The sequence below is a fragment of the Pristis pectinata genome, chromosome 17 (assembly GCF_009764475.1).
Source record: "Pristis pectinata isolate sPriPec2 chromosome 17, sPriPec2.1.pri, whole genome shotgun sequence".
Taxonomy (NCBI): domain Eukaryota; kingdom Metazoa; phylum Chordata; class Chondrichthyes; order Rhinopristiformes; family Pristidae; genus Pristis; species Pristis pectinata.
Genome location: NC_067421.1, coordinates 34,503,941 through 34,529,477, shown reverse-complemented (window position 1 = coordinate 34,529,477; position 25,537 = coordinate 34,503,941). Strand labels below are relative to the sequence as shown.

Below are 25,537 nucleotides of genomic sequence, written 5' to 3'. Positions count from 1 at the left end.
TTTCAAAACAAAAGTCCCTCTTCTGCTTCCTTGGTTGTTCATAGTTTAAAGACTGCTGCGCTCCCTGGATTTCTACCTTTTGGAAAGCAATCTGAACCATTTAATCTGTTTTCAATACTGCGGATTCTCACCTGCCTGGATCGCAGAGCTACCTTGGAGTTCTCCATTCTGCTGAGTTGTGTTAGTTCATTTAAAATCACCATCAGCTCGTCTGTCAACGTGGGATCTCGTGCACAAAGCTGATCCTAAATCAACAAGTGAAATAGATCATGTACATTAGTTCATTTTCATGATGTGTAACTAATGCTATGCAGTTTTATTACTCCTTTTAGCACTAAAATATTTGCAAAATCCAGCACATCAGCAGTAAAAGCACCTGTTGCTGACCTCAGAGAAAGCTGCCCACAAAGTCATCAGGCATCAGTTCCAAAGGATTTCAGATATCCAACAACAATGATATCATCAAGTAAGCTGAGTATCCAATTACATAGAAGAGTTCTCACATCCAGCAAAGCAGGAGGCAAAACGAACAAAGCTTAACTAAGATTTTAAACATTTTATACAACAGATTAAGTGATTTAACCATTGAGGTGGAAGTTGAAATATCAAACATTTAAAAAAAAATTCTACTAAATTTTGAAACAATTAGCCAAGGAAACAACAATCCAAATATGAACTCAGTTTCTTTAAAGTGCTAGACAGGTAGTCAAGCATGGCTCATCAATTATGACTTGGTATTCCATCAAAATCTCACTTACATCTCACAAAATAAAACAAAATTGGCTTGGTGGTACAAGGCAGAGAATGGTGGTGGAGGGTTGATTTTCAGATTGGAGGCCCGTGACCAGTGGTGTGATGCAGGGATTAGTGCTGATCGTTTGTCATATGTATTCATGATTTTGATAAGAATGTTGGCACCATGGTTAGTAAGTTTGCAGATGACACCAAAATTCGGGGTACAATGAACAGTGAAGGAGATTGTCGAAGGTTACAACAGGATACAGATCAACTGGGAAAGTGGGCAAAGGAACGGCAGATGGAATTTGACTCAGACAAGTGCAAAGTGATGCATTTTGGGAAGTTAGATAAGGGCAGGACATACACAGTGAATGACACAGCCCTGGGGAGTGTTGTTGAATAGAGAGACTTAGGGGTACAACTATTAAGCTCCCTGAAAGTGGTAACATAGGTAGACAGAATGGTGAAGAAGGCATATGGCATGCTTGCCTTCATTGGCCGAGGCACTGAGTACAAGAGTTGGGACGTCATGATCCAGTTGTATGAAGTGTTCATTAGGCTACACTTGGAGTATTGTGTGCAGTTCTGGTTGTCACACGACAGGAAAGATGTGATTAAACTAGAGACGGTGCAGAAACGACTCACAAGGGTGTTGCCTGGATTTGAGAATGTGAGTTATAAGAAGAGATTGGATAGGCTGGGTCTGATTTTCCCGGAGCAAAGGAGGCCAAGAGGTAACATGATAGAGATATATAAAATTATGAGAGGCATAGATAGGGAAGATAGTCAGTGTCTGTTTCCTGTGGTAGGGGAGTTTAAATCTAAAGGGCATGGGTTTAAGGTGAAAGGAAGGAGGTTTAAAGGAGATCTGATGGGTAAATTTTACACACAGAGAATAGTTGATATCTGGAATGAGCTTCCAGAGAAGGTGGTAGAGGCAAGAACAACATCATTTAACAAGCATCTGGAGAGGTATTTGAATGAGCAAGGTGTAGAGGGATATGAAATTAATGCAGACAAGTGGGATTAGTATAAATAGGCATGATGGTTGGCATAGTAGGCCAAAGGGTTTCTACGCTCTACAATTTTATGACTCCATAATATTTTGGCAATAATAGTTTTGCAAATACCTGAAGTTTGTAAATGCCTTAAGTACCTAATTTTTGATTAAGCTCCAGAAAGTGGAGCGACAGGAAATCAGTTCATGGATGCAGACATTTAATGGCACCTGTGCATACTCCAGAAGTTTCTGTCACATTTGCTCCATATGTTGGAGGCAGCCTCATTGTTATTTCTCACACCACAAATTTCAGGCCATCTCCCTTCCCCTCATTTCTGTATATCACAATATGATTGTAGGACACTTGTTAATAACAGCCCAAGTGTTGCCATATCTCAACAGCACACTAAATAGTTCGAACTCTAGTCTGTCCTGACCTTGCCAACCTTAGATAGAATAACAATAAGAGTGGATCAGGTACCAATAATTGCCCTGTCTAAATGGATGAAGTCTGGACTCCATTCATTAATATTTTTTAAATTGGTATTGGTATTGGTATCGGTTTTGGTATCGGTTTATTATTGTCACTTGTACCAAGGTACAGTGAAAAGCTTCTCTAGCAAACCGATCGTACAGGTCAGTTCATTACACAGTGCAGTTACATTGAGTTAGTACAGAGTGCATTGATGTAGTACAGGTAAAAACAATAACAGTACAGAGTAAAGTGTCACAGCTACAGAAAGTGCAGTGCAATAAGGTGCAAGGTCACAACAAGGTAGATCGTGAGGTCAATATCTGCTGTTGTAAATCCAGATGAGCATTTAACAGACTTTAAGGTAGTATTACAAAATAATGAGCACCATGGAAATGAATCTTAATTATAATTACTTCAAAAAGCAATGTATATTGGAAAAGACAATGAATAAACAGTATCTCCTTGGTCAGGAACTTTCATTTATAGTTCATTAACATACTACATTGTAGAGATTCATTAGGAAGTTATGAAATGTATATAATTCAATCTTGCTCTTAGACCATTCCTTAGATTGAAGATGACTTGCTTCTACTCCAGTTCTGGCATTTTGAGGTGGGATGTCAGAAATGCAGATTCTATCACAGATCGGGCAGAAAGTGCTTGATGGAGCAGGAGGGGAGGTAATATGGGAGATGGTGTATATCCTCCTTCCAAAAATGTCATTGTGCTTCCGCATGTTCTCAATGAAGAGTTTATCAAGAAGATAAAGAAAATTATTCAAGGATGTTCTCAATGTGTTCTTGGAATAAAGTAACACCCTCACTAAACTGTGGGAATTACTGGCCCGTGATTGATCAAAATGGAAGAGGAGCATACAGAATGGCACAGGAAACATGAGTGTGAATGTGAATGGAATTTGATATAGTTCATATCACATGCTCTGAAGAATGCAACATAGTACCACTTTTGTTGAAAGGGTACTTCTTTTCCTGTTCTTTAATAAAGTATTACTTAATTTTTCTTGCTGATATGACATTTATACACACATTCTAGATACATTTAACATTTAAAAGACATTTGGATAAGTACATGGATAGGAGGGGTTTAGGGGGATATGGGCCAAATGTGGGCAAATGGGACTGGCTTGGTGGGCATCATGGTCAGCATGAACAAGTTGGGCCAAAGGGCCTGTTTCTATGCTGTAGTACTCTATGACTCTAAGAAGCAAAAACACACAATCTTCAGAGAAGGTTTGTTCATCTGGTTATTGGCCACAGCTAGCAAAATTATCAAGATTTTCAAGAAGGGTTAAAAGATTTTAGTGAACGTTAACTTCAAAAATCAATTTACAGTGTTTAGACCAGGAGGCATTTGCTTCTCTTGATCAGGGAATCTGCAATGCAGAACCAAGGTTGTGGATAGATTGGTAATCAAATTGCTCATTTTAGAGTACTCACAATTAACATGATGACCAGGACGTTTTTCTTGGCCACCTGCGCATGAGAGAAGATGCAGTCAAGCACCGGTGTCATGTTGGGTTTGAACTGTTCCCTCAGGTTGATCACACATTTGTCATAATGAGCTGGAACATGAGGTTTTGTAAACTCTAGATTATTGTTCAGCAAAAGGAAATCAAGTTACATGATTTGAGAACAATACTTTGGGAAGGGGATGGTGAACCATTTGAAGTCTAAAAGCATTTTCCTAACCCATACTGAGTTTTTGTGTTGATGTTATGCTTTACTCTCCTAAAATGGGTCTAATTTTCTTCAGGAAAAAGCCTGTTGAACATCTGCCAGGTACAGGATACCCAAGAGTATTACCCCAATCTCCACTTCATTCTTTTCTATAATGTTTGAAGTGTGCTAAGGTGTGACTTTAACACACAAGATGATTGTCAAGGTTGAACAACTCAGTAAGGTAAAAGCATCAGCAAGTGCAGATATTAATGTTACTTAAATTCATCCCACTTGTTATCATGCAGCTCACATGGTCCTGCTGCAAAGTAATAGCAGCAAAACTGCTAACGTGGCATTTCCTGTTCACCTTACACTAAAGAATCACCCATCATTGGAAAGGGGAAATGAAAAAGGACATAAATCTCAACAAATTTTAATGTGCATAAATTGACACATTAAAAATGTTGATAATATATGATGTCATCAGTGAATGCTGGCAGCATTCAACAAAGTGAAATCAGTAAGTATTTATTGGTCTTTAACTCCTGGCAGAATTGAGCTTTGTCATTTGGGGGAAAGGAAGGCAAATGCATCGGAATAGCACCTACAGCATATTTTTCAGTTAAAACAAAATACAAATATATTCAGGCTGGACTTCAATAGGTTTCAGTAGGCAGTACATTGTACGTTCACCTACTCAGATCTGAGAAGTCAAAAGAAGTTTGTTTTAATTTAATGTAACTTATTTTTTTTACCTTGCTGGAACTGTGTTTCAACATTCAGATACCTCCTCAACAGGCCTAGGACAACTGACTTCGTGTGGCCACGGATTCCACTTCGATAACTACAATAGAAAAAGAACCAAACTAATTTATATTTCTTATAGCGCTGGTAACCTGTCATCAGTCAGTCACAGATCATCCATCAAAAAACTTAATTATCAGCTGCAAAAATACATAAATTTGGTGGTAAATTATAGACTGGAAACTAAAAGCTGTATACCTGCTAAAAAACTTAAGTACCAACCTTACAGCTCACAAAGTATCCAGCAAAGACTAAAGATTGATGTAATTTACTCTATTAAAAACAGAAAATGTTGGAAATACTCAACAGATGCACAACAGCATCTTTGAGGAAAGAAACAGAGCTAATGTGATCATCTTTTATCAGGATGAGGAAAAGTTAGGAATCGAACAAATTTAGCCCTGCAGAAAAGGGGGAGGGTTGGAGGTAACAAAGGGAACGTCTGTTTCAAGGTGGAAACCAAGAGTCTAAATGACACAAGAGGTGTGTTGCTAGTGAGAGAGTGTGGTGATGGCTTGTTAATCGCAGCTGATTTGTCTGGAGATATAAATAGAAGAGGGTGAATGAGAACAGTGAGGAAACAACGGTTGGATGTATGAGAGACAAAGCACTGCAGTTGTTGGAAATCTGAGATAAAAAAGAATCGTGGAGATAGTCAGCGGGTCAAGCAGTATCTGTGGTGAGAGAATGGAATTAATGTTACAGGTTGATCATCTTTCATTAGTTGCTGGTGGGTTGGAAGATGAGGAAATAGAGAATCCTGTCTCTACCCTGGATGGAAGAATGAGGGGTGAGAGCAGAAGTGTGAGAAATGGAAGGGATGGTGGAAGGGAAACCACAGTTTAGGAAAAAGGAAGGGCATCTCAACAGTATTGGTCATCAGAACAGATATGACGGAGCCAGAAGAACTGGGAAAATAGAATGGATTCTTCATGGGAAGCAGGGTGAAAGTAGATATAGTCAACATAACAGTGGGAGTGGAACTTCTTGTAATGATATTGGTCATGAACCATTTCCCTGAGATGGAAACAGAAAAGTTGAGAAAGGGAAGGAATTATCACATTATGATCACATTTGCCCTGTTTCTTTCCTCAAAGATGCTGTTGTGCATCTGTTGAGTGTTTCCAACATTTTCTGTTTTTAATAGAGTAAATTACATCAACCTTTAGTCATTGCTGGATACTTTGTGAGATGTGAGGTTGGCACTTAAGTTTTTTAGCAGGTATACAGCTTTTAGTTTCCAGTCTATAATTTACCACCAAATGTATGTATTTTTGCAGCTGATGATTAAGTAATTTGATGGATGAGTCAAAGATGATTTCACTTACAAGAACAGGAAGCAGAACAAAGAGTCATCAATGTACTGAGAAAAGTAGTGAGGGAAAAGGGCCTGAGTGGGATTGAAATTACAACTGTTGTACATATCATGCTGCATTTCCACCATTTTCTGTTTTTATTTCAGATTTTCAGCATCTGCTGTATTTTGCATTTTGATTGGTGTTATTTACCATACTTTGCATAAAATTAACTAAATCCTGAGAATCATTTCACCACTATATTGTTTCTGTTCAGTTTCTAGATCTCTGAAAGCTAATATAACGAGATTTGAAATTTCTAAAAGCCTCCTCCACCACTTGTCTAAATCCTCCTATTCCATTACATTATATTTCAAGCAACATGCTCCATACTAAATTTGACAAGATGAGATGCAATAATCATTTTAAATATTTCAAATAATTTTTAGGTAAAACACCAAATGGAAAGCAAATCTGAAAAAACAAGATTTGAGTTTGCAGTCTTCAAAGAACAGCAAACACCATTAACAGGGAATAGGGGTGGGACTGGGTATTACGTCCACACATAGTAGTGATCAGTTTACCCTGCTTAACAAAATACTACATGAGATGTTACTTCATTCATCAAGAATATAATTCAGCCATCAAAAAGTAAATTATAAAAGCATCAACTTCAACAGAGGTGATATTGGTAGCAAACTTCAAAAATGACCTCCAGGAATACTATACATAACAGCAAGAGCAAAAAGTTGGCAAACAACAGATGAGATTAGCAGCTGTGTACCAGATCATAGACTACTTTTTAAACAGCTCTTTCAGAGATGAGCTACAAAAACATACTAAGAAATTTGGGAATGAGTTGCAAGCTAGAATCTAACCAAAGAATTCAGAAGGCATCTATGAACTATAATGCCACAGTAGAAGTGGCTAATTTAAATGGTTCAGATGATGTCAAATTCAAGCAGTTTGTTAGAGTTACTAAATCTTCACAGGAGACTGATTCTTTGTAATCCCTTAAAAATTTACACAGGATTAATTACTCACCGTTGCACCAACTGGACAACACTCTGCGTGTTCATAAAGAAGACTTCCCTGTCTGCTTTCCGCTGAAGGGTGGCAGCATGGCTATCCAGGATGTCTGCAATCTTAAATTTAAGAAAAATGTCGGTGGAGCAGGAAAAACGGTTGGTATCACATCCTGGTTAGATTGCACTGAATTGACCATCCAGAAATTGAATTCATTTCCCACCAAAGCTAAGTTGTACAATGGAAAACAATAAGTCCAATAACATATACATTTGTAACAGAAAATAAACGTTAAGCAAACAAAATTATTCACTGATATCTATCAAGGAAGGGATCCAATCATCCTGTTCCTTAATAAGTAAATGGTTTTCAATGCCCTCTGTAGTTCCCTCAAATTCAATGATAGTGAGAAATACCGGGCAAGCCTTATCTGTAAGATCCAGGAACCTTACAAAATGAAGACCAATTCAATTACAATCTGCTGATCTTATGGAGTTCACCAAATCAACATTTGGGGGCTGGTGACCAAAATGGAAAAGACATCCCAAGATTGATTAAGCAGCAATTTAACACATACTGATACATTTCAAACTCATAAATTACCAGCCCTCAGTAGTCCTGCCCTATCAGCAGGATATATCCACCAGAAGCGGGGTATAAATATACACAGCCTGTTGGAGTGAGATTGGGGAGTCCTCAACATAAATCTCACCTGCCTTTCCCCCACTTTCTGACCAAGTCTCAAACAAGTTGAAAGAAAACTAGTGATTACCTCTCACATTCCCATTGTCAAGAGATAAACTAGTATTTGTGCATGTTATGCCTCACTTAGAGAAAGCTCTGAGAAGAATTGGGGTGAAGGTTTCACTCTGCGTGGAATTCAAAGAGCAGCACTAGTTGTCCCACCACCACTATGGAGTCCTGATGACCACAATTGGTAGACTGGGCCCATAATAAAATGATGAAGAACATGAGGAAATAACAGGTAATACCTTGTTCTCAGCTATGTATCTGTAACATGCACATCTGCCCAAAAAGCCATTAATAGAAGTAACCAGCACATAGCCACTGTGAAGCTTAAATGCCTCCTGTGTCAGAAAATAATCCAGTATTCAAAGAAGCATTACCACCTGCTAAGTACAATGGACTAAAGACAGATATTGTAGCCTAAAACCAGGTACACAGGAAACATTACAGGCCATCATTGGGAGGCGTGAAAAACACTCAAACCTGCAACCTCAAAGCTTAGCTCACTCTTCAATCACCACCAATCTATAAACCAACTCTGGTTCAAAATGGAGCAACTGGGCCAATTTATTCTTATTTTGAAGATGTATTTATTCCTGAAATGAATTTGAACTTTAAAAATTATAAAAACTTTAAAACAGACTTTGTTTTTTGTGTTCTTTTTTATAAAAATTGTTTAATTTATGATTAATTTATTTTCTTCTTATGAATGCTACTTATATGATGCCATGTGCCTGTGATGTTGCTGCAAGTAATTTTTCATTGCATCTGTGCATACATGTACTTGTGCATAGCTGCTTTTTTTAGCATGTGTTTTTCTGACAATCCAATATATTTCAGAGTTTTCTCAAAACAACACAACTCATTCAGTGCCAAGACCTAGCTTACCTGTTGACTTGGGAACTGACAGAGTACAGAAGTGATGTTACTTGCATACTGAGCTATCACTTTCCGAATGGCCTTCTCCACACTCACAGGGATTCTACCTGAGACACTGGTCATAATATCTTGCAACTCAAGAAGGGGCAGGGAAGGGTCTCTGAGAGTTGCCATCAGCTTTGTGATCCATTTTTGAACCTATAGTGGACATGGGAAAGGAAAATTGAAAGAGACAAGTTAGCACAAGTATTCCTTAAAGTAGGTTTAAAATAATAGGGCACAGACAACCAGTCATTGCAATGATATTAGAACTCTCTTGGTACAAAGTAGTTTGCAAGTAATCAACAACTGATCATTTCAATATAAGTAAATATCCCAAGGCACTCACAATGGAAATACAGGAATGAATGCAGAACCATGGAATGCTAAAGAGGAGGGAGATTAAAGGAATGGTCACAAGATGGACTTCAGTGTTTCCAAAAGCTGAGAAATAAGTGTCAACGGGGGTTTACGGGAGTTCAAGGAAAATTGCACTGCTAGTAGAATGTGTAATATAATACAAGCAGCATAAAAACCCTGAAGGTTTTTATCTGGAATGAGTTGAGGGGAGAGACAATGGAGGGGAAGGGAGTGTGTAGTTGGTTCAGATGCAGTCAATTTATAATGTTTCAGTCAGCAGGAAGCGAATGGTCACGAGTTGGTGAGTTTTACGGTGTGCTTTGAATGCTTATGCCATACATGATTATGAAAAAGTATCTGCTGCACAAGAAAAATGATCAGATGCATAATTTATTACTGAGGGCATATAGGGGAGAAAATAAATCCAAACATATTAGTAAGGGTTGATATGACACAGTTCAACATAATGTAAAAATTACAGCAACTCTAAATTTTATTTGTTTATATCTACCTGCAAAATACAACAAGTAACAAACAGCCTAATCCTTCCATTTATCTAACTTGAGTTATATTTACAATGATCACACAGTGGGAAATGGGAGAGATTGTGTTGTAACTCGATTACTCACCTTATTGCTGAAGAAGGGCTCAGGCAAGCAGTAACCATTCATGATATTGATCAGGTTCTCCAGCATACTATGGAAGACCTGGTGTAGTTTCTCACCAACAATGGTTAGCAACTGCTGTGGTTCAAAGATGCCTGTGTATAACTGGGCCTAGAGAATGAGGTGCAGAACAGGAATAACACCTGTTATTATATCTTCAAGTCAACATTAACAGCTAAAAGAATGCATTATTCTCATACTTTGTTAATAGTGTCTTTTTCCTGGGTTCAGGGAGATCATTAGTTGGCAAAAGAACCATAAGCTATATAAGGAAGCTTGTTTTTATACATGTAATGGGTTATTGTTATCTGGAGTGCACTGCCTAACAGCAGATTCAATGATAAATAAATTGGTAAAATACCCAAAAGGAAAAGAAATATGTGGCTACAGGGAAAGATTGAAGGAATAGGGTCGCGATGTCCATAATATCCTTCTTCTGTGCTGTAGATTCCAATGATTCCTTGGATTTATTTTAAAAATCTGGCAAAGTCATGATAGGTGGATTGGACACCTTCCGTACTCAGTCATGTTATGATTCTATGTTTAGGGGTCCCTGTCATACAACAGCACTGGGCCCCTCTCATCAGTTATGTCACCAGAGCAGTGGGTAGGAAGTGCAGCAGAAGAAAAGAAGGAACAATGGGAAGGAAAAGGAAAGAGAACAGGAAACAGGAAAGGAAATGAATAACAAATAAAAAAACACCTTCATTTGTGGCAGGAAATTTGACTTGTTTTAATTTGGAAGAATCCAGCCTCCCTCTTAACACAGTAAAATACTTTGAGCAAAATAGAACCTACTCGCTCAGATTCTTCTTTCTTAAAAGTGTCTGGAAGACTATAATGTTAAATGACCTAAATGCATTTTGAAAAGAATAGTAGAATGTAAATATAGTTAAAGTTGTCACTTCACTGCAGACTCTTCCCTAGCAGTCTGGCGAGAAGCAAGAACTGAAGTGAGTAAGTGAAAGAAACAGTATGAGCAAAGCTGATGAGACTAAAAGCAGATAAATCCCAAGGACCAGATGACCTACATCCTAGAAATTTGAAAGATATGACTTTGGAGATAGTGAATGCTCAAATTATCATCTTCTGAAATTCTATGGATTATGGAATGATTGGAGAGCAACATGTGTGATCCCACTATGTGACAGAGAGGGAACAATCAACATGTACAGCTAACATCAGTAAGCAAAGGCCTAATCCTGCTTCTATTTCTCATCTTCTCCAGCTTTACACTTTTAAAATGCAACTTTTTTCATATACTGAAAGTCTTCAACAAATTAAGTGCAAACCAATTTAAGCAGATAGAAGAGAACTCACTGGATGAAGTTTCGTAGGATCATCTAATTCCATTTTAGCTACAGTGCAGCCCTGCTCCAGACAGGCACCTGGTCTCTTTACATAGTGCACACATCCTGACTCCTCCACAGTCAGCGCCATGACCATTTTCATCACCTGTGTGGAAACAAGTCAGGTCAGAGGTTAGAAGAACTTCATACAATGTCATCAACTACTGAAAGATTCACAAGGCCCCCCACTCTTTTATAAAGTTAAGAGGAATCTTCTTACTCAAAGTCCCTTTCCTCGCTCTAGTGCCAGAACATGAACAGTATTTTAGAGGGCCTAATTATTAAAAGAATTAATAAATTATTTCAAAGACCACTAACTGACAGTCACATAAGGATCTTCTCTACGTGAAAGTAAGGCTTGTACAAACAAAATAGACTATTTGCAACGGTGTTGAACTACCTGACATGAAACGTAGGACATGGGAACGGTGAGGGCATCAGGCTGCAATAAATGTTCATCCTTCACTCATGATGGTTCTGTAACTCAAATCCCATTACAGTCCCATGTAGGGCAGCACAATAGGACAGTAGATAGTGCTGTTGCCACACAGTTCCAGCAACTGGGGTTCAGTTCTGATCTGAGGTGCTGGTTGCATGGAACTACACGTCCTCTATGTGAATATGTGATTGTTCCAGTTTCTTCCCACATCCCAAAGATATCATAGTTGGTAGGTTAATTGGCTGACGTAAATTACCTCTAATGCGGATGGGTGACAGGAAAATTGTGAGGGAGTTCATAGGTCCCTCAAAGTTGCCACGCAAGTTGATAGGGTTGTTAAGAAGGTGTATGGAGTGTTGGTCCTCACTAGTCGGGGGACTGAGTTCAAGAGCTGCAAGTTAATGTTGCAGCTCTATAAAACCTGGTTAGAACACACTTGTAATATTGTACAGAGGGGATATCAGAGGTAAGTTTTTTACAAGAGAGTGGTGGGTGTATGGAACCCACTGCCAGGGGTGCTGGTAGAGGCAGATACATTAGGGACATTTAGTAGACTCTTAGATAGGCACATGGATGATAGAAAAATGGAGGGGTATGTGGAGAGAATAGTTAGATTGATCTTAGAGTAGGTTAAAAGGTCAGCACAACATCGTGGGACCATGGGCCTGTACTGTGCTGTTATGTTCTATGTTCTATACTTTTGATTCATTTTTTGTTAAGATGTTAGACTGTAGAAAAATTAATTTTCTAGGGAACCTGATAAGCTTATAGGGAGCATGAGAAACAGAACCAGGTGAATTTAAAGGGAACACAGGAACTGGGGCCATGGTGAGTAGAAGGGAACACAGGAACTGGGCCCTGTGAGTGGAAGAGAAGGCCAAATAGGAGCAGAATTGGGCCATTCGGTTCTTCGACTCTGCTCCTCCATTTAATCATGGCTGATTTATTCTTCCCTCTCAATCCCATTCTCCTGCCTTCTCCCTGTCACCTTTGATGCCCTTACTATTCAAGAACCTATCAACCTCCGCTTTAAGTATACCCAATGATTTGGCCTCCACAGCCGTCTGTGGCAATGAATTGAGCCTGTGGCCTGAAAGGTCTCAGGACCAGTGAAGTACGAAATAAATGCTCAGCTAGTTGAGGGTTAAACGACTTTGAGAGAGAAAATAAATGGCCACCAAATCAGCATACCTCAATCTCTGCATAGCAGTGCCCTGCAAAGACATGGCCTCCATCTTCAACAAGGTACTGCAGAAGTTTGCCAGCAGAGGGAGACCGCAGCACAGTCGGATCCTTCTCCTTTTCAAACACACAAGTCTTGTTACCAATAGTGATCCGATATCTGCCAGTACATTGAAACAATTGCTTATGTAAATATGAAGAAGAACTTTCAGGCAACTTAACAATTTTTGCATCAATGCATTACTAAGGAGAACTCTTACTTGTCTATCTCCTCTTTCATGTAGGTAGTGTAACTGTTGCCATCATAGGACAGTAAGAGGCCTCCATCACTTAACCGGTGAACATCAATCTCAATGTGAGAGTCATTCATAATAACAACATAGAGAGTCTGTGACTGACGGGCCACCTGTATAAAGGATAAAAAAACATGAAAAAAAATTCATAGAGCAACAAAGATAATTGTTCTAAAGTCAAGGGCAAGGGTAAACATGGAGAACTGGCCATAGTCATCCTGACAGGATGCTATACTTTATCAAATCCAAAACTGGACAGTGGCCGTGTACAGTAAAATAATGAAATTACTGGTATGTTTTGATAAGCTCTGTAAACTGTTCACACCAGGAAGCTCCTCTCAAACCCAGCCTTAGGCTGTAGGATAAAATGTCCTTCCTGCTGCCTGGCAAAGTCATCAGGCTGTTGCATTCATGGTGTGGTTCCCATTGAACACAAGCCCACACTAAAAAGTGATCAATAATTAAAAACAATGTGAAAGTTTTTGGAGTTATGAGGTGAAACACCTTGGCACTTAACCAATCATTAATCAGCTTCCTTGAGTAGTCAAACTCCATAATTCATTCAAACACGATTATTCTTTAAATAAGAACCTAAAAGCAACTATATATAGAGATGTTCAGTAATGGGTGAACAATGAATTGAGATGAAACAGGAAAATTTTCACTATTTCCCCTACCTGTAAGGAATATTTAGTTTCTTCATAAATGAGCTGCACATTCACTGTATTTAGCAGGCTGCTGGCAGGGAGAACCTGACCTCTGTTAATGAGGGAAAGAAAAAAAAGCATTCTCAAGTTAAAGGGACATTTCTTTTAGATTCAGATTAGGTTATTGTCATATAAACTAGGGTGCAGTGAAATTCCTTGCTCGTGCGAAGCTCACAGAGTAAACAGCATACATGGTAATAACAAATACAACAATAAATGCAGCAACTAGCGCAAAACAACTGAATGGTACAAGGACTAGCAGTGCAAACTGAAGTAGTGCAAAAAGAAATACTAAAGTGACAACAATGGAAGAGGTAAAATTAAGGGTTCGAGAACGTGGCAGTACCATCGGGAAAGGGATGTGAAGAGGTGATTGGTTCAGAAGTCTGATAGCAGTGGGGAAGAAGCTGTTCTTTGAGTCTGGTCATCCGGGCTTTCAAGCTCCTGTATCCTCTCCTTGAAGGTAGAAGATAGAAAACGGAAGGGCCAGGGTAGCAGGCATCCTTGATGATACTGTTACCTTCCTGGTGCAATGCACCGTGAAGACGGACTGGATGGAAGGAAGTGATGAGCCTCTGATGGACTGGGCAGTGCGTACCGCTCTCTGCAGGTTCCATCAATCCAGGGCAGAATAGTTGCCATACCACGCAACCCTTCAGGATACTTTCTACAGTTATAATTCTTATAATTAGTAATCTTACATTATTCTTATAATTTCTTATTTGCTTTGATCTCTTCCTTCCAAGAAAGGCAGAGAGGTAGGATACTCAGGGTACCATAATCTCAATTCTTTAAAGAGAAAGATTTTCTAAGAATCTATTGTCAGTAAGAACAGATTAAAATCCAAATACTGACACTCTCTCAGAGCAGATGCAACATGCTGATGCTGATAAAATGATAGGATTATCTCCTCAAGCTAACCTAGAATGGACTGGGGAATCACACTCCAATTAAAACAAAAGATTGGACATTTTCACTTCTCATCTGTCACCTCACGTCATTCCTAAATGGGAAGACATACAGGCAACTCACTTCCAGCTTCTACCCTATAGCAGTACAAGACCAACCGCAAAGCAAATGAGTTGAGATCTGGGGACAATGTCATGTCTTGTTCATGAACTTGCTGCATGACTGCATTACTGCCTGTCCACAGGGCTCTACCACTAACCAGAGCAACAGGAAAAAGTGGCACACCTGAACACGTGTCCTGCCCAGGTCAAGTGGCAACATATTCGCCATTACTCATGAATGACCAGAAAGGCTGGAGATGTAGGAGGACTTTTAATTAATTTGGCTTCCTTTGAGTATTAGTTAATGGGTGTCTTGTTCAATTTCCTTTCCTAAAAGTTTATCTCTTCCTTTCTGAATTGCACACCAGTCCTTACATGAGGTGGAGAAACTTTTTCCAGGTGTTTCTTGATTCTTTCAGTTTCAGGAGTAGCAATCCATTCTGCATAATGATATTAATCAAGACTCAATAACTCTGAACCTGTTGGGTCCAGTAGATTAATCTGGATGCTGAAAATTAGATTTCAAGTTCTCTGCTCTTTTAAAATTCTTTCATTCTCATGAATCTTTGCATTCATTTGTGTCTATATGCCTTAATGGCACCATAAACCATGGTTGCAAGGGATATCTGTGATCACCAATCACCTCAATAAAGGTTACTATTGTGATTAGTTGTATGATTAAGGTGTAATTACATATATATCTGTACATTGAGTATTATTGTGCATGTAAGGTTAATGATGGCAGACATTAGCTAAACATTAATTGAATAACTCGTTTAATTGATAAGATAGTTGCTTGTGGCTATATTTCTATCAATCGATCTTCATACATTACACTTGTGGGAGTCAATGAAATTAGACTGTTTGTCTAGATGTTTCATGGGTTCCATAAAGAAAATAATAAACTGTCTACAGAAAGAGACCGTCAACAATTTTAATGCAATAGTGTGCTGCGACAAAGGTTCCCAAGGCTGCCTCGCAGTAGCCAGTTCCTAAAACTCAAGCCAGTGGTTACTTTGCAGCAGACTCTGATGTGGTAACTTAGACCAGGTCTGCTTACCTCAGTCAAGGTGGTGGGATGGGTTCTAGCAGGACTGCACTGCTAAGTGCCCATATGTCTCCACATTATCAATACAAGGCCAACCAGCAGCATTCCTGAACATGTGTCTTTCAATTTTTCAAGGGAATTGAGATGATCAAATCTTCACAGAATTGTGACAGCCCCTGTTTTCTGAGAACATAGTACAGCACAGGAACAGGCCCTTCGGCCCACGATGTTTTACCATTAGAAAAATGTATAGATTAGCAATAAAGTAGGATTTCATTACTGCCCATTGAATGGGAACTGTAACAACTGATACCCCTCTCTACAATGCTCCACTATTGCGCCATTCTATGTGGCTGAGGGCTGTGGTGGTACTTTTCAAGAAGGACATGTTACTGAAAGAAGTGATTCATTTTGATTTCAGAAGGCTACTGCAGCATCCCTACCAAAGTATTGCAAAATTTAAAAGTAATAGGTCAATTCTCAACCCATTATTTTTGCAAAGCACTTCTTGGCCTCTTGTTTAAAAAATAGATTATCTGCTTCTCAAAAATAAATAGTATGTTGCAATACATTATGCAATATGATTGTGAAATTTGCACAAGTTATTTGGGCCACTTGCATAAATGATGCAATACAACTTTTAAAAAGAACAAGGAAATTGATTGCGTATTAGGGGAACGATGGTCAAAAGAAGCTATAACAAATATCAAAGTTCAACAGTGACAAGCAGGTTTGCTTTTATTCCAGTTACTTCCAACCCTGGGAATTACAATTAATGTATGCAGTATATGCCCTTTTAAAGAAGTCTTCCCTGGGATATTCATGCCCTGAATTGCTCGGTTTTTCCACATTACTGCTCTGTATTTATCAATGGGATTTCCACTCATCTACCTGACCTACAAAATCTTCTCATTCCTCAAAAACTTACCTTTCCAGAGAGTGCAGGAAATTGGTCATGCTTGTTTGAAAGGCTGAATCTGCCACATGTAAAGCACCACATATCACTCCAAGTATTGTATCTGGCCTCTCTGCCTAGAAAAATTAAGACATAAATTATTTCCTTGGTAAAAATTAGTATTATTCATTACATAAAATTATGCATAGTAATGTGCTGATTTTTGTTCCTGAGGCAATCAAACACACTTCTAGCACCTGCTAGTGGATCAAGAGTATCAAAGTGAGAGTGAATTACCTCCTTTCTGTTCAAAAATGACTTTATCTACAATCTCAGAAGAGCATTCTCTGGTATGCCAGTAATGCTTCCATTTCCCTCACGTGGTACTTGAATTAGATACTACTAAACCAGTAAACTGTGTTTTTTTATTGGAGGCTTATTCCCAATGAATTCTCATTCCAATCTGTGTGAATCAAGAATCAGTTTCTGGAGGAAATTTTCTTTCAAACATCTGGTCAAACACAGATTGGGTGACCTTCTTTCAGTCACAGTGCGACCCTGAGCTTCCAGTTACTTCTCAACTTAATTCACCAAACCACTCCCACACTAACCTGTCTACTGACACTGGCTTCCCACACTACTATAACAAGGCTCAATGTAAACTTGAGGAACACCACCTCATTTTGCATCCGGATATGTTGCAGCCTTTGAGACGCATTGTCGAATTCAGCAATCTTGAGCATTCACTTTCTCTGTTTGTATCAGAACTGGCCAGTTCTACATCTGTAATATCTACTTAGACATTCTCTCTCAACTGAAAATGCCTAATCTGCTGGGAATTTCCCTACAGCTCTGACCTGTATTTCACAGCTTTTACGTGTCCCTTTGTTTTCTTTCTCTCTAACTTCCCACATTACTCTATCAACCAGAAAGCTTCATCAGCTTTTTATCACCATGCAAACCTGTCCTCATCATCAGAACAATATTCCATTGTTCTATCCATCCCAAGCCCACCCTCTCTGCAGTTTAAAACAAACTTGTTTGCTTTCTCAGTTTTGATAAAGGGTCTTTCAAAATGAAACATTAACTCTGTTTCTCTTTCTGCAAATGCTGCCTAACCTACTGAATGTTTTCTGTTTTTATCTCCAATTTTCAGCATTTGTGCTTTTTTTTATTTTCATAGTCTGTAGATCAAGCTGGGTTGATTTATTCTCTGATTTTCCCATGTTTGTGCCAGGGTCTCTCTCACAATTTCCTTGGCAACCTCTCTTAATGTACAACCAAGATCAGGATAACTCCATTTGGGCCAATTCCTTTACAATATGCAATGATACATTATCCAAGTACATGTTGCAGCTTGCAGTGTTGACCTTCTATGTTTATGGAGAATGCAGTTCATAAGCTGCAGCTCAGTTGGTAACACCATGCCTCTAAGTCAAAAGGTGATGAGATCAAGCTGCACTCCATAGACCTGGGTACAAAAATCCAGACAAACACTCCAGGGTACTATTACAGTATAAGAGGAACTATGTTTTGAGAAGGTGTCTGCCCTCTCAAATGGATATGAGGAGTAAGGGAGTTATCTTCAGTGTCCTGTCAATAGTTATCTATTTATTTAATATTTATTTAAAAGAAATGGCACTAAAAATCATGTTAACTGGACATGGGGCCATGTTATGTGCAATGGACAGCTGTGTATCTTATATTAAATTAATAATCACATTTCAAAGGTATTTAATTGGCAGTAACACACTTTGGGATGCCCAAAGGATGTAAATGCATCACATGAATTCAATGCATGCATTCAATTCTCTTGCCCCCCCCCCTTTTTTCCACGCTAATACACATTTATTTGTACCTTATTATGAATTAACTTGAATTTAAGCTAGCATCCAATGCTTATAAAAACTGACGGAGACTGAATCTTATCCAACTTTCCCAAATTTCATTTTCTCACTCACATCCACAAATCATGTGATATCATTACCTGAATTTTGTCTGCAATGAGGTGGTCAAGCCAGCTAGTATCAATGGTGTTACATTGAAAACTCTCCGTTTCCAGAAGCTTTATCAAATACTCAACTGTAGTTCTAAAGTCCCCTCGGATTGAGAGTTCTTTAAGAGCTAAAACCATATTCCTAAGAGGAAAGTTAGAATCAATACCACATCAAATTGCATTGTACTACTAATTCCTTGATAGGAGGTTTATTTTAGTTCCTCCAAATGCCCAAAACTGATCTGTTCAGGTTATTTATACTTTTAAGTCGCAATCATCCTTGTCCCAGTGTTATGATCTCACTATATAATCAAGATGCTGACTAAGGGGGAGTCTTACAATCAAAGGGACTGAGTATTGTAATAACTTGGTACATTGTCCCTCCATCCCATGGGAAAACCTAATGACTATCAACTAAGGACTCATTCTGCCAAATGTAAAGGCCTGTATGAAATGGGGTAAACCTAGCTCATTTTACATCAGACCAACTTCTATTGCCTACTCCATTTTATTCCTCCTCGTTGTTATTATTATCCTTTGTTTGTCATTGTGCTTTTGTGAAGGTCCACTCGCACAAATGCAACTGTTTTCACAGCACCTACTTCCAGCATTCTACATGGATTGGGAAAGTGGGAAAAGAAGTTTGTTATAAGTTACAGAGAAAAGGAAGGGGGTGAGTGCAGGGGGGTTGTAGAGAACCCAGATAATGTCTGTGATAGGCTACAGACCAAGGTTGTCCAGGTGACACAAATGCTGTTGGTGCCACCTCAGAGAGTGATGAATGTTTGTTAATTCTCCATAGGGCAATGTAAATAGCAGGGAATGAACGAGGACAATGGGGGAAAAAAAGCTTGAAACTATGAGATGCAAAACACAATAGCTGCTAGAGAATTCAAGCTAAAGAAATTGTTCTATAAATGGCCAGCAGATCTGGTAGCATCTGCAGAGTAAATAAAACAAAGTCACTGTTGCAGTGGATCACCTGACATTAGAATTGACCAACTTTGACACATAGGAGAGGATGATGGTCTGAAATCATTGAACTTAATCATGAATACCAAGGGTTCAACATGCTAAAGAGAAGATGAGATGGGCTTGTTAATCATAGAAAGGGTTGAATGAAAGCAGAAGAGTTAAAGGTTATGTTTCAGTTATACAAGGCATTAGCAAGACCTCATCTGGAGTACTATAGGGCAGGCACAGTAGTGTAGCGGTTAGCACAACGTTTTACAGCGCCAGTGACCTGGGTTCAATTCCGGCCGCTGTCTGTAAGGAGTTTGTACGCTCTCCCCATGTCTGCACGGGTTGCCTCCGGGTGCTCTGGTTTCCTCCCATATCCCAAAGGCGTACGGGTTAGGAAGTTGTGGGCATGCTATTTTGGCGCTGGAAGTGTGGCGACACTTGCGGGCTGCCCCCAGCACACTCTACGCAAAAGATGTAGTTCACTGTGTGTTTCAATGTACGTGTGACTAATAAAGATATCTTATCTTACGTACACTATTAGTTTCGTTGTTTAAGAAAAGATATTAATGCATTGATAGCAGTTCAGAGAAAGTTTACTAAACTAATATCTGTAATGGATGGGTTCTCTCATGAGGAAAGACTGACAGGGTAAGATTACATCCACTGAAATTTGAAAGGGTAACAGAAAACTCAATCGAAACATATTAGAACCTGAGGGACTTAGACAGGGTGGATGTGAGGAAAATGTTTTCTCTTCTGGGAAATCTAGAATTAGTGGTTATTGTTTAAAAATAAGGGTTTATCCGTTTAAGATAGAGATAATGTGACTTTTTTTCTTTTTCGCAGGGGGCCATAAGCCTTTGGAACTCCCTTCCTCAAAAGCTATTGGAAGCAAAGCCTTTAAATATTTTTAAGGCAGAAATAGATGTATTCTTTTTTAAACAAGGGGGGAGGGGTTAAACATTATGGCAGGTTGTCTGGAATGTGAAATTGAGATTTTAATTTTTTTTAAAATTTTATTTACAGTGTGGTAACAGGACCTTCCGGCCCAACGAGTCCGCGCAGCCCATTTTAAACCCCCAAATTAACCTACCCATACGTCTTTAGAATGTGGGAGGAAACCGGAGCACCCGGAGGAAACCCACGCAGACACGGGAGAACGCACAAACTCGTTACAGACAGTGACGGGGATCGAACCCCGATCGCTGGCACTGTAATAGCGTAGCGCTAACCGCTATGCTACCGTGCCAAATCAACCAGGATCTTAAAAATATCAGAGCAAACAAACATGAGTGTCTGAGTGGTCTACCGCTGGTTCTAACTCTGAATGTTTGTATGTTCAAAAAAGGAAAAAGGGGGAAAAAACAATCCTTGAACTGCAAGATAAACACTGGACAAGTAAAACAGGCAAATGCTGTATCCCTTAACACCTGTGGTGGACAAAATTCAACCAACTTCTTCCTTGTACACTCCAGTCCATTAACTGCAGTATACAGAAGTCACTTCAAGCAATAATGAGAATAACTTCCATGTTCAACATCAATATATACATGGCTTAAATGGAAAACATCTTTGCACATGCTCTCGATGTAACTGAATAACAGTATAATATAATTGGTACTAACGAGATAGCTTCCTCACGGTTTTCTCCCCAGGAGAAACAGTGGCCAAACTGGGAATCAGCAAACTCATGCAGCCCGCCGGCTGCTGCCACACTGAAGTATCCCCAGACATTTTTATTGCTACGGAAGTTCAACTCCTGGACTGTTCCTGAGCTAGGCTTAAATCCCTGGATGAGAGAAAAGAGGAAAGGAAAGTTACAAGATGCAGTTATTTTGGGGATGATCATTTACCACTGTCAAGCAGAATATGAAAATTTCATCGAGGTATTCTATTATTGATCCATTTTCAATGAGAGCTGTCAAATCCCAGTCGACAGATTTTTCAGTCAAGAGGCAGATGCTAATCCACAGTATTTCCAGAAAAAATAAAAGAATCTGTTAACATCGAATTTTGGGCTACTGGTCATCTTCTATCTGTACTTTAATACTAGTTCACTGCCTTACTGATGCTGATGCAGTTGTTCTAAGTTACTTATTTCTTCAGGTATCATTACTTTGGCTCAGTCATGTCTTGGGGTAGAAGAGGTTTCAGCTAATGGCCTACAAGAAGCTGTTTAACTTTCAGAGGGATGAATATTGGCCGCAGCACAAAGTGGCTGAGATGAAGTATCAATAACAGTAAACTTGCAGCAAACTCTTTGAGTCTTCTGGATTATCATTTACACTAAGTAATTAAGAGAACAAATCAATCATAATAACCACATTGGTGAGGGGAAGCCAGTGAACAGATCTGTATCTTCATGAGTATCAGTCAAGAAGGGCCACCTTCCCCAACTTTAAACATGTGACAAAGCAATGGATATGTAACTTGCATCTTGAATGACACTTTTAAGTTTCTTTCATTTCTAGGGCGAAGTATTAGAATGATTATAAAAAGATTAATGGAACACTTGGCTGTAAAGAGTTTAAAAGAAAAAGTTCACATTAAAAAAATAATTACAGATGGATTAAAAAAAATGCACTTAAGTTGTACCTCATCAGGGTTTTCACTTGTGATCCTGGCAGCAATAACATGACCTCTGGGCCTTGGAGTATTTACTGGCTCCTCAAAGTTGATTGGTGAGTCAGCCCAAGGAGATTCTCCATACAGAACTCGGACATCCTTAATTCGGTGCAAGGGAATCCCCATAGCGACCTCAACAGCAACACAAAAAGAATTAGTAACTCAAAGTTGCACCAAGTCTCAGGCATTTTCATTGTTTCTGTTTTAACTTCTCAAACCTGAAAACAGCTATAGCAGTAGTTTAGTTCAGGTAACGTTAAACAATGAAACTTAACCACTTTTTCATATCAAAGATGTATATTCAAATTCATCCCAAACCAATTTTACAACTGTTACTTTTCCACTGGAAATGAAACAACTTTACGCAATCTCAACATATTTCATTATCGACCCAATATACAACTGTTAAGATTTCAACAAATTGGAGAAACTTGAAATAAAAACAGAAAATGACTGAAATGTTCGGCAGATGAGGTAACATCGATGGAATAAGAACCAGGAAATGCTTCAGATTGATGATATCTTATCAGAACTAATAAAAGTTAAAAATCAAACCTGTTTTAAGATGGAATGTGGGAGGAAGGGTGAAGGGAACGACTGTGAATGAATGGCACAAGTGGTGGTGGTGCTGGCTGAGAGAGGGTGGTGGGGGTTTGTTAATCATAACTGGTCTGTCTGCAGTCAGTGTAAATAGGAGATTGACGAAAACAGAGGAGGAGAAAGAAAGAAACAAAAAATAATGTTGAAGCTATGAAATACAAAACACTAACAGGAAATCTGAAATACAGACTAAGAATGCTGGAAACAGAGGTCAGGCAGCAAGGAGAGAAAGATGAAACCATTGTCCATGGGACCTTAGAGAAACTGAGTTAATACTACATGTTGTTGATCTTTCATCAGAAGTAACTAGTTTTTGATACAAATTGGAAAGCCCGGTTATCTGAAATTGTTTAATGTAATGTTAAATACTAAGGCTATAGTATGTTAAATACTAAGGCTATAGTATGTTGAAAGATGAGGCACTATTCCTCAAACTTGTGTTGGGCTTTTCTAGAACAGCGTAAGAGGCCAAAGACAGAGATAAGGGTGGAAGTGGGATGGAGAATTAAAGTGACCTTCATTCAGGTCACTTCTTTAGTGCATAGGTAATCTTGAGTTTCCAGTTGCCAAAACCCAGCAGCAGTTAACGTGAGATGTAAGAAAATGGGAAACAGAAAAACAAAATATTACACTGGTTCAGGAGATTATTCTTCAGAATTAGCACATTGGTGAAAGCAGAACAGAATGTGCTTTGTTTTTCTACTTGCCTACATTGTACCTGGCCTGTCTGACACCACAATTATGTACAACAAAACCATTGTATTGTTTAGCACACATATTCTTTCATTTTTTTATATCTTAAAATATGTGGCCATATATTAGTGATTCATTAAACTGGTGTTCAGAGAATTGAACATTTTAGATTCCACAATATAATTTCCAATGCTCGTGACCAACATCATAGACCCAAAAGTTGCATTTTAACTTGTTCCAGATGATACCTGTAACTGGGCAGCAGGCAAGTTGACATCTGCTATCATCTCTGTGCAGGGATGCTCCACTTGTAGGCGAGGATTGAGTTCCAGGAAGTAGAAAGTGCCATCTGGACTGTAGAGGTATTCTACAGTTCCTGCACTGACATATGCAACCATTTTGGCAATTCGCACTGCATACTGGAAAACCATGAGTTAGAAAAATATCAGCTTTAATTTAGTGATCCTAGTAAATCGTTAAATATTTCTTGGAATCACAGAAAGATGCAGCAGAACAGAAGACCATTCAGTTTCTTGTATCTGTCAACTCTTGGAGGAAGTTCTAGATAATCCCACTCCCTACATTTTCCCCACTGCACTGCATACAGTTTACTTTTTTAGCACATAGTCTGTACCTGAACATTCTCCTCTTTGAATGCCTCCCATTGCTCATTTACTGTTTTACCTGATAACCTTTAGTTCTAATCTGGGCATCCAGATGAAGGTCCTGACCAGAAACATCAACTGTCCAGTTCCCTCTACAGATGCTGCCTTACCTGCTGAATTCCTCCAGCAGCTTGTTTTTTGCTCCAGTTTCCAGTATCTGCAGTCTCTTGTGTCTAGGTTTGTAAGACAAGCTTTTCACTGTACCTCGGTACAAGTGACAATAATAAACCAATACCAATACATTTAGTTCTAATCTATCTGGACCCAATCACTTTGCATCTCAATAATATTAGCTCTCTGCCCATTGAATATTTCAATGCTGCTGTTGTATCAGCTGTTGAGATTAGGTCTACTGTGAGGATGAGTTACTAGTGGGGGCAGTTAAAGGGTGACTAACAAGTGTGTTGCAAAGAGCTGCTCAGGGTGTGCAAATGGAAGAAGGAAAAAATCTGAGCCATTATCACTGACAGGTAACTTAGAGCAGTAACGACCTTTTCTGACATAGAGAACACGAGTTATCAGAAGTTGAAGAAAAGTTGGAAGCAATAGCAAATTCTCCAACTTCTGATAACCTGCTTTCTCTATCTATATCAGAACTGGTCACTTCTCCGGGAAGTCAGTCATTTATGATATTGGCTCAGTTTTTCTCACCCTCTCTATTAGCACACCTGCTATTTGCAACATGTCATACTTCTTTGTCACCCTTTAACTATCCTACTAACAACTCATCCTGACAGAAATCCTAGCCTCAACCTATTGTAGATATTCCTTTGTCCTATCCATCCATCCCCCCACCTTCTCTACAACTTTAAATGATATTTTTTTCCCTCTTCAGCTGTTCTGATGAAGGGTCTTAGACCTGAGATGTTAAACTGTTTCTCTTCCTACGGATGCTGCCCAACCTGATTAGTGTTTCCAGTTTTTTTCTGTTTTTGTTTCAGATTTCCAGCATCTGCATTTTGTGATTTTCATTTACAAGTATGGAATCTCACTCCTTCAGATTTTAATTCTTAGAGATTTTTAAAAAATATATATCATGTTTGTGTTGCTTCTGATCACTTTTTGCCTGTTTTCACTCTATGTACTTGATCTGGCATCAAATTAATTGTGATCGTATTCCAATTTACACATCCTGTGATTTAGATTGCATGCCTCTTCTTCAGTCTGATTGGTTCAGTACATAAACAGCTGATTGCTCATTTTAAAAGTGTCCTAGATCCCTTGTAAATAATTGACAAAGCGTGTAGTTCAAAGGCCCAGTGGAAAGCCTGTAGCCAATTATGGAAAGAAGAACTAGCACTGATTATTTGCTACTAACTACAAAAGCTTGGACAATGTTCAAAAAAATGAATTTACCAGAGTATC

The 25,537-nt window shown here is 38.9% G+C and overlaps 1 protein-coding gene across 6 annotated transcripts in view; it reads right to left on the bottom strand.

The window, feature by feature from the left end:
* Positions 1–25,537, bottom strand: part of acacb (acetyl-CoA carboxylase beta) — a 98,549-nt gene that overhangs the window by 41,450 nt on the left and 31,562 nt on the right. For 4 of the 6 annotated variants that reach the window (XR_007957709.1, XM_052032564.1, XM_052032562.1 and 1 more), the window contains 15 exons: positions 23,756–23,926; positions 22,185–22,346; positions 21,215–21,378; positions 18,618–18,768; positions 16,664–16,767; positions 13,648–13,729; positions 12,938–13,083; positions 12,687–12,837; positions 11,028–11,162; positions 9,672–9,818; positions 8,653–8,841; positions 7,036–7,136; positions 4,648–4,736; positions 3,671–3,795; positions 132–245 (listed from right to left, as the gene is read on the bottom strand). Coding sequence is in view for 4 of the 6 variants with exons in the window: in XM_052032564.1 (XP_051888524.1) it covers positions 132–245; positions 3,671–3,795; positions 4,648–4,736; positions 7,036–7,136; positions 8,653–8,841; positions 9,672–9,818; positions 11,028–11,162; positions 12,687–12,837; positions 12,938–13,083; positions 13,648–13,729; positions 16,664–16,767; positions 18,618–18,768; positions 21,215–21,378; positions 22,185–22,346; positions 23,756–23,926 (2,031 nt within the window). In the remaining 2 variants the exon portion in view is untranslated. Of the gene's footprint in view, positions 1–131; positions 246–3,670; positions 3,796–4,647; positions 4,737–7,035; positions 7,246–8,652; positions 8,842–9,671; positions 9,819–11,027; positions 11,163–12,686; positions 12,838–12,937; positions 13,084–13,647; positions 13,730–16,663; positions 16,768–18,617; positions 18,769–21,214; positions 21,379–22,184; positions 22,347–23,755; positions 23,927–25,537 lie in introns of those variants that run through there. The other 2 variants (XR_007957710.1, XM_052032566.1) reach the window with 2 other exon arrangements.